The sequence below is a fragment of the Azolla caroliniana genome, unplaced genomic scaffold (assembly GCF_043228905.1).
Source record: "Azolla caroliniana isolate FFs.n. ecotype wild unplaced genomic scaffold, voAzoCaro1.0.p SCAF_14, whole genome shotgun sequence".
NCBI classification, from domain to species: domain Eukaryota; kingdom Viridiplantae; phylum Streptophyta; class Polypodiopsida; order Salviniales; family Salviniaceae; genus Azolla; species Azolla caroliniana.
Window position 1 is genome coordinate 16356210 of NW_028230449.1, and position 9982 is coordinate 16366191.

At 35.6% G+C, this 9982-nt stretch overlaps 1 protein-coding gene across 1 annotated transcript; it reads left to right on the plus strand.

The window, feature by feature from the left end:
- Nucleotides 1–2843: 2843 nt before the first annotated feature.
- On the plus strand, nucleotides 2844–8833 carry LOC147855624 (acyl-CoA synthetase family protein). Its single transcript, XM_087330609.1, has 6 exons — nucleotides 2844–3132; nucleotides 3771–4041; nucleotides 4667–4871; nucleotides 6464–6667; nucleotides 7156–7494; nucleotides 7579–8833. Exons 1-6 carry the CDS (start codon nucleotides 2926–2928, stop codon nucleotides 8759–8761), a joined length of 2409 nt encoding a protein of 802 aa, XP_087186735.1. The 5' UTR covers nucleotides 2844–2925; the 3' UTR covers nucleotides 8762–8833.
- Nucleotides 8834–9982: the final 1149 nt, after the last annotated feature.

Here is a 9982-nt window from a genome sequence, read left to right on the forward strand (position 1 = left end):
TTTTTTAACCTATAAACCTTTAAACTGAAACCAAAACTGAAAAGCCGATAAATCGTTAAACCATAAAATTCAAAACCAAACCGATTAGTACCATTTGAAACCAAACTGAACTGTTTATTTATCTTCGAACCTACAAATTGTAAGCCACGGTTTATTGGTTCGGTTTGAGCTAAAACCGAGCCCATAGCTAGTTACGGGTAATAATTGGTTCACACAAACCTAGATTTGATTGAGCTTACATGGGATTAATGACCTGGCACAAAATTCTAGATGCCTTATGTTTCATAGGGAACTCGTGGGTTTGATGCCTTGCCTTTACTATATGTATATTGATGAAGTGGACCATTCGCATTTTGTACACTATTGTAAGCTTCCCCAAAACAATAATAGTTGATGCTTAAAACCTATGTGGGAGATCTTAGATCTTTAGATTTTGTTCCACATGGATTGGTACATGTGACTAAGGTGTAGACATGTTGGCATGAATCGTGCACAAGCGCTAAGATCTTTAGAATAATATGTTACTTTGTTTTATTATTAATCTAGTTATGTGCTAGTTTACAAGAAACATGAAATATTTCATTTTATATTGTTAGTGTTGGACATGTTCTTGATGTTGAATGCATAGACGGGAAAAAAACCCCAAACAAATTTGCATTGAGAGTTGTATTCGTATTTGAATAACTTCTCATAAGCGAAAGCTTAGTGCAAAAGAAGTGTCGGTGAAATGTGGGTTTTTGACTTTATGGGCACAATTGAAGAAATGCCCTTTTAAATTTCCAAAAGAATTGAGTAGAAACATGCATATGATATCAAATAATATTGTTATTAGATGACAACCTACAATGAAAACATGCTTCCTTTGTCCCATTTGTAAATTGTCATCTTTAGTACATAATAGAAAGATTAAAGTCTACCCAATAAATTAAAATTTGCCACGTGCATATTTTGTTGTCTTTTCCTACCTTTGTAGTCATTAGTAAAGACATCTATCCATTGAGAGTATGTCTTATTATATGTATTAAACATCATCAATGGCAACTTAAATCTGTAGTTGTAGGGCAATCAATAGAATGTAACGATGGATTTCAAAGTATTAATCAAATATCCTATGTGTAACTCAAGAGTAATTTCTAAAGAGTGTGTCATAAGTTAAAATTGAAGAAAAAGGAACTCATTCAAGTTTGAGAAAGTAACAATTCACACTCCACAAGATATTATACTAAACGTCATCCCCAAACATATTAAAAAACAATGTGGATCAAGGCAAGTAACAACAAACATCAACAAAACGTTATAAATTATCAAATACTTTGTTTTTGTAGACAACAAAAACCTTCAACGAACATATGTAGGTAGTACAATAGCATTGCAATGTAACAATGCTTCTTAAGGGTCATACATAGCTTGATAGTTATCTCTAACATGTGTTATTAGAGTTGACGTTCCAATTGTAATGCCCTCAAGAAGAAGGAAAATACTTGGAAGATAGTTTGGTGTCCTCAAGGAGATCGAACCTACAAATATAAAAGTAGGACAATAAGAGACATGATTGAAAAGCTAATTGTTGAGTGATGACAGAGTTCGGTTGAGATAGAAACCCGATCACCCAAAGTTCTTTCTAGGATTGCCACTTACGACATGCATCGACAAGAAAAACATCCAAATTTTTCATTAGACATATCCTATGCTTACTCGAGTACATTTACGCAATTAGTATTGCTTGCGTCAAATTTCAATGTAGAGGAGGCTTTGAGATGTATAAGTTTGATGAATCCAATTCCTCTTTTAGGAAAGATTACATCATTGATGTTTTGATTCAAGAGAAGCAATGGATACTAATTAATGGAAAGAGACTGTCTAACATGGATGATGAACAAAAAAGAAATTGGATTAGTTGGTTATGTCAACAAATTGCTTAGTTGTGAACAACTAAAACACAACAAAATTGTAGAAGAAGTTACACGGTAGTTATGAGAGTTGGATGAAGGAATCTAACTTGGTCTCTCTGCCCATAGTAAATGAGTTTAATGCAATCTTCGAGCATTTATGTTACATTGGATCAACACGATTATCTTCACATTGAACCCAAAACTAGCAGAGCAGGGGATAAAAAGACAAGCTTTATAACGACATCATGTGTATGAGTTTACACGTAAGAATGATATGATAAAAAGCATAAACAAAGTAACGATTCATTAGATCGAAGCGGCGATGATGTTCAAAGTGTTGTAAATACAATGTATAATTCCATGGACAACCAAAACCAAAGCCTAAACTGAAACCTATGTGATGTATGGTTTGTCCATATTGTCACTAACAATTGACAATGGTTCGGTTCGAGAGTGTTAAACTCAAACTATTTAAAAATTTTGAAACTTAAACTAAACCATGAAACCGTAACCATTCAAACCGAACCTCTATAGAAAATCCAAACCGTTAAAATTGTGGTTTCATGCTTTGGTTTCGGTTTTCACATTACGTCAAAATTAAAAAATTCAAAAATTGAAATTTACAATTTTATATTTTCCAATATTTCAGATTTCAAATTTTCAAAATAGTAAAGAATTTTCTTAAAATGTCAGAATTAGGCTTAAAAAAATGAGAAGGTTGTCCAGAAAAATATTTAAGAAAATAATCAATTGGCAACGATAAAACCATCCAACCGTTTAAACCGAATAGAACAAAAAAACCATTTAAACCGTTGGTTTCGCGGTTCAAAACCGAACCGTTGCAGATTACTAATCGTTGCATTAATCAGGAGATCAGGGGATCAAATCACAATGAATGAACAATTACTAACTTTAATAATATAATCGTGTGTTGCCATGATATGTCTGCATAACAAACAGCATTTTTACATACATTAAAACCATCATTCTTTTTTATTTTTTTCTGTGTGAAGCTCATAGATCAGAGAAGAGCATGATGAGCTCGCCTCTGGACCAAGCCATTGCTCTGCTTACTACTAGCCATGGCGATGGCGATGGCGATGGTCATGGCCATCATAATGCTGGTTATGTCCACCAGGATGATGATAGATCTAGTGGGCTTCGGAGTTTTCTTCGATCGGGAAACGAAGATCCCATGGTCGATTCGGTTCTCTCCATGCTTGGCTTCACCAACACTTCGGTACGCATTTCTTTCGTCTCTTCAGTTCCCTCTGCTCTCTAAATTCTAAATCATGCTTCTCTGTTATCGGAAACCCTAATCGTGTTGCTCGTTTTTCTAGACACTAGTGAGGGTTTAGGGTTTTCTCATCATTATTGAGGGTTTAGGGTTTTCTCAACACTATTGAGGGTTTAGGGTTTTCTTGGCCTTCTAAATCTCTTTTGAGATGTAGCCTATTGCTTTGGGAAGCTCGGTCTGAAAAGTTATTGTACACTCTATATCGCATGATGAAATTAGTTCTGTTTTATTGTATAGATGTGTCAAATTATACTATGCTCGTTTTTCTTTGCTCTTTCTTTTATTCGACTAGTTTATTTAGATTTAGCATAGAATCTTTCGTTTTCAGAGACTTCATTTGTTTGGATTTATGTATAGTGTATTGTTACGAAGTAACGTATACTCTACATCCATCAGTCAGAAAATTTGAAGAAGAACGTGAATTAGCTATCTTTTTAAAGTTTTCTGCTACCTTGTTTCTTACATGTTTGGCTTAGAATTTTCTTCTTCTGGGTTTTAATCTGCCCAGATTTGTTAACTGTATACACACACACACACACACATGCATGTATGTATCTGTATTGAGATATGATAATGTTTAGGTACATCGATCGTTTTGGAACATTTCAGGGACAACATTGGCAACAATCTTGTCTACTTATGTCGCTTCTGAAACTCAGCTATTATTCCATAGCTTGGAAAGTGTACAAACTTCCACAGATCTGGCCAAAAGTTCCATCTTTGTGGGAGATGTTGTGTCAAAGAATGACAATCCTCAACTTTCTGATGATTATGGATTTGAAGAACCAAAGAATGATTTGAAGGAATTTATGGGTCATGTCATCTTCCTTCTTAAAGGAACTGCAATTGAAGGTAAGCTCATAATTTCAGCCATTTTTTCAATCATTTCCTGAGGAAATATACCGTTTTCAACTCTTGGGTTGGTAAAAGTGAAATTATATTATATAAAAATGATTTTGTTTAGAAGGAAAATATTAGTTAAAAACACTGTTCTCTTATGTAGGAACCTGAGATTGAAGTGAAGTTTCCTCTTACACTTCTCTTTGAGAGGAATTTTGTTTAGAAGGAAAATCTTAGTTAAAGACACTGCTCTCTTATGTAGGAACCTGGGATTGAATTGAAATTTCCTCTTACACTTCTCTTCGAGAGGAGAAGAGGAGAGTGTTACTGTACATGATCTCAAATTTTGAACATGAATGCTTCTTGCAAGGAACGTAATTAACACATTTGTCAGACTCAAACCACAACTTTGTGGTCATAAAGCGTAACCTCCCATTTCATAATACAATTTATAAATGTAAATTTGTACCTGCGATGTTAATGGATGGCATTTTATTGATACATCTAATTTATGATTATAAAACTCATGAGATGTGTAAGGGTAAGGCTTTCTCATTTTGTTTAGGCACATAATGTTATCATTCTAGTTTGCAAAATGTTGTGAACAATATCAACCACTCTTTTTTGTTTCGTTCAGAACCACTTGCTTTGGAGCTATTAGAATTGTTGCTGAAAGCTATTTCTATTTTTTCGTCGATGAAATTGAGACATTCTGGAGGTTGCCTATTGTATGAAAGAGAACATAACACAATGGTATCGGCCCCATCTTTTATGTGTCCTTTAATTCAGTTTGCTTTGGCAAAGAGGGAAGTCTTCTATGATCGCTTCAGCTCCACGACAAGGTGATTGCTTTCCTAGTAAGCTACAATCAAACATAAAAATAATGAATATTCAGTAAAGTAAATGGAATGAATATGTCCTCGTGTCCATTTGGATACCATGCTTTCTTTTGAGAGAAACAGATAGTGATTATGCTGAATCATTCCCCATTTGTGAAGAGTTGCCATTTTGTGCTAGGTTACATTAGTGTTACAGGCATGGCCACACTTTATCCTAGTGTATAACCATAATTTATCCTATGGTAAGTTCTACCGTAGTATTTTAATACACGAGGATAAAGTCTGTTAGGATCATAACCGGCCACAACCGGTTATCACGTATACTTATGTGGGGTGCAAAGAATCGAATAAGATAGTGCACAGACAGAAAATGGGAAGGTACAGAGACACAAGTATTTTAACGTGGAGAAAAACCACGGGGGTCCACAAACCCCAAGAACTGAATAACTATAAAGGTAAAGTATACAATAAGGATCTCAGAGGCAACAACCTTCGAGTCCTTCTTCGTCTCACAGATGGCGGTAGAGTTACTCTTTCTCTCTGTATCACTCTTACACACAGTTATAGAGGCAACAACCTCGTCAGTAACTATTTAACTATAATGATCAACTCCACCAAATCTCTTAACCATAATGATTTGCCCTAGGTGTATATATACTGATACAACATTCGGGGCTATTTACAAATATGGCCCACTAAGGGTATATTTAGACTATTTACAAATATAGTCTCCCGAATCAGCTTCGACTGATTCGACTAATAACCGAGTTGATTTTCGATCCATTGTTGATTTGTCGATTTTTCGGAAATCGATTTTCGGCCTCGGCCAAGTTTACCTATCAACTCCATTCCATTTGGCTCGTGCTCTTCCCATCCGGAGGGACCTATTTTCCCAACAGTGTCATCATGCCCGTAACAATTAGATTTTTAGAAGATCCTATATTGAAATTTCCTTGAGTTTGTGCAACTGAAATTTGAAATATGGGAGAAAGGAAGGCCAAAGTCCTGTAGTGAAGAGGGTTAAACTCACATACCTAGTATCTCAGACACCACCACGTTGGTTCCATAATGAAATGTCCTACATGAGTGGTAGCTGAACTTTGGTTTACTCACAGTTTCTAGGCTTGTGCTTCATACTACATCAGATTACATGAATGAACTACTTTTGTAGACACAGAAACACTTCAAACTATGGAAGGTCTGAACCAACCTTGATCTGTCTATCACAGCTTTTTCTTGGTGTTGTATCTATACTATACTGTAAAAACTGCAGATGGTATGCCAGATGAATAAATAGATATTACAGAAAGATTATACAAAATAAAAAAAGAATGTTAGTACCACAAAATACTGTTGTACTCTGTATAGGGACAGATTGGATTTTTTTCCTATTTAAAGCTATATTATAGTTGTCCAAGGAAATTTCGATTATTTCTGAATCTTTAGAGTTCTGGTTCATAAACGCTGGAGAAGTGCAAGGTTCTACACATATATATATATATTTATAAACTTAATGTAGAAATTCATGCAAGATCTCATTTGTAGATCTTTTTGGTTGGACAGAAGCTCAAAGGAATACTTTTTGGTGGGCACAGATTGCTCTTGTGGCGTCTTCAGCCAGATTTGCTCTTAGAGGATCTATCTGCAATTCTTCAGAAAATTTCACACAGACCACTTCTACCATTGAAGCACGAATTGCGACATGTTGATGGGTGGTATAACCTTGTCCTTGGATTGGTTTCAGGACCAGACATCTTCTTGAAAGCAAGAACAGTATTGAATGGCTGGCTGCTGGCTGTGTAAGTTTTATAAGTAACCCTAAAGTGATTTGGTGTTGATTAGATATTTATCTGTTGTTAGTATCACCTTTGATTAGGCAATTTCTATCATTCTCAAGCCTTGGTTTGTGAAAAATGGATTAACAGGAGCTTGGAAATTTTAATTTATAAAGCTATTTTTTCAGTAGACAAGGTGTTAGCTAATGGTTAGTGCAATGATATCAAAGTCAATATATACATGCAACACTAGTAGAAAATGATTTTATAGTTGACAGTGTTATGATGTCAAAATCAGAATATGAATGCTCCTTTTACCTGAATGCAACATAGGTCCTTTGCATTAAACTTCAATGCAAGTCCTGGAGGTTATCAAGCATAAATTAGAACTACACCACTATACATTTATGTATATTATTTGTAAACTTTCTTATGGGTGTATAAAGGCAATGCATCACATTGTGCTTTAACATATAATGCCTGTTCTTAATTCTGATTGTTTTGTGCTGCAGTGGTGCTTCATGTTTGTTTGATCTGAAAGAAGGGCTTGGTGCTGCAGTGCTGGATGTGCTGGAACATCCATTTTCATGGGGACTTTGTTTTGAGGCTGGAAAGAATCTCCCTCCGTTGTCAGCATTTTACCATGTAAACTTACAATCATCAGTGAAGATTCTTATGAGAGCACCTAGTTTTTGTGGACTAAAGGACCTTCTTGATTTGATCACGAGAAATGGTTCACAGTATACTAGAGATAATAGGGAATCCCAATGTGAAGATTTTGCAAACAGTGCATTGGATACTAGGGCAATAGCCTGTACAGAGATGGATCTTCGCATTCCAGATTCTCTATGGTGTGTATGCAAAACTTTTTATAACCTCTAATAACAAGCAATAGTCTCAATGTACTGACTGCCTGGTTTTCTCTGTTTTCACAGGATGCTTTTGCTGGAGTTTCCTACATGGCTCCATTTTGCTTTGTTTTCACTTTTCTTGAGGCCCAATATCTTGCTTAAAGATTGTGATGGCATTGCTCAAACACAAAAGCTTCATGTAGAAGAATGGATAAGTTCAGGACATCGCGAAATTGCGGCAAGGTATATTTCATGGAGCTTCAGCCCCCATGACAATAAGCTCAGAGACCTTGTAGTGAGGATGCTCTTTGAACTAGTTGAAAATTGGCAGAAAATTAAGGATAAGGGAGGGGGAAATAGTGAGGAAAGTTCTTCCAGGATTAAGCGTAGAAGGTTGATAAAGATTAATAAAGAAGAAAAAACCATAGCAAAAGTTGATCAACATGAAATTCTGAGGAGAAAGGATGCTGTTATTATTGGTACTAATAAACACTTATGGAGAGATGGTTCAGAGGTTTTATTCTATGAGGATGCTGTCAACTGTTGGCTTATGAATTTCCGAGATTCTTGTCATCTCCTTGATACCTATAGCCAAGTAGGATCACATCATACAATAGAACCTCATAGTAAATATCAAGCTAATAGAGCATTGTTGAATGAGAATAGTGAAAGCATATTAGCTCATTCTTCTCATATCAAAATGTCGTCATTTTTTAGCACTTTTCCACTTATAGCGCTTTCTTGTTCGCCTCAGCTACAAAACCATGCCACTATTGACATCGTCCTTCATTTTGTTCTGTCTGGATATGGATGTTTGTTCTCAAAAGTAAATGGCATTGGAACTATGGAAGCGAGACAAGGCAATTCTTGTAGAGAGCCATCTCACCGAACTGAAGATTATAGGGATTTATGTATGGACCCGTTTTGCCGATCTTTTTCTGTTCATGCTTCTTCCGGAATAGCGGCCTTGGCTGTAGCAAGGGTCTTTAAATTCCTTGAAACCATAGATATAATTTATGGTTCACTCAGTTTGGAATGTGTCGATGGATTTAAGGAGATGATTATCAATCAACTAATGGTCTGTATACGTCGTTGGTGTGAAGATGTGGCGAATGCCGAATGTGTAACTGTACTAGATGATTTGCGACATAGAGCTAGTCTGTGGATCAATGGAGCTGAACTTCAAAATGCAACATTAAGGGCTTTTAATCAAGTATTGCAAGATTTGGATGTAGTGGTCATCTCATCATCCTCTGTAGATGTATGATTGTTCATGTAATTTTGGACATTTTGTAAGAGCAGATTCGAATTGCTAATTCGATGTAGATTTATGGCATTATATTTGCTTGGATTTGAGATTGTTTCAGTTTGGATGTTTGTGTATCTATACAAAGCTTAATATCCGGAACATCAAGTGAATGTCTGATGAATGATAAACTCATTGAATATGCATCACATCAATCATGTTTCTTGTGATTTCATATACAGGTGATGTATTAGTTGGTAATAATTGCCATCTTTGAGCCCAACAACCAAGGTGTCAATGTACAAACTCCAACAAAACCTATCTTCTTGAGCTGGGTCAAATGGCCCACATTTGTTAATAACGAATGAGGTAGAGCATGACATAAATTTTATGATGTGGTTGATGTATTGTGCATGATCTCGTTAGTCATGGATTGGATGTGGATTTCATAGAGGATAACGTGGACATGATTTTAAGGCATCTTCCTAATGGTAAGAGCCTTGGTTGGGATGGCTTAACAAATGAAGTTTTAAACGATATTCAAACATTGTAAAGCAGCCCCTAACTTTAATATTTCAACATTGTTGGGATTTTGGTTGTGTGCCGCAATCTTGGAAGGTTGGTCTCATTAAATTAGTTTGAAAGGTGGCATCTCTAGAGTCATTTCATCAATGAAGACCTATCTCTTTGATGTGTGCCACAATCTTGGAAGGTTGGTCTCATTAAATTAGTTTGAAAGGTGGCATCTCTAGAGTCATTTCATCAATGAAGACCTATCTCTTTGATGGGGGGGTTATATAAGATATTTTCAAAGGTCTTATAAAATAAATTACAAAAGCATTTGCTAAAGTCGCTACATCCTACCCTATATAGTTTTATTGTAGGTAGGAATATGTTGTATAACGTGTTAAATGTTTAAATGACCATGAATTATAAATGACACACTCATCAAGAATTAATTATGGTGCAATTAGATTTGGAGAAAGCTTATGATCATGTTAATTGGTCCTTTGTTTTCGGGTTAATGGATACAATAGGCTTTGGACCATATATGTCTTGCCGCATATTTTTATTAGGATAAGATGGGGTGTCTCAACTAATGCTTAATGGGAAATTACACAGATAAGTTCATGTATTAGAAGTCCCAATCTCGGCATTTCATGTATGCTTGAAGGTTGTACAATGTATTATATTACTTGCCATTGTTGCCATTGACAAAGAAGGCTTTCCATTTTGCTTTGC

What these genes read in the sequence shown, in the direction of transcription:
- LOC147855624 (XM_087330609.1), top strand. Translation starts at nt 2,926, where the DNA reads ATGATGAGCTCGCCTCTGGACCAAGCCATTGCTCTGCTTACTACTAGC. An exon ending in TTGGCTTCACCAACACTTCG is followed by an intron (nt 3,133 to 3,770) that starts GTACGCATTTCT and finishes GATAATGTTTAG; the next exon opens with GTACATCGATCGTTTTGGAA. An exon ending in CGCATTCCAGATTCTCTATG is followed by an intron (nt 7,495 to 7,578) that starts GTGTGTATGCAA and finishes CTGTTTTCACAG; the next exon opens with GATGCTTTTGCTGGAGTTTC.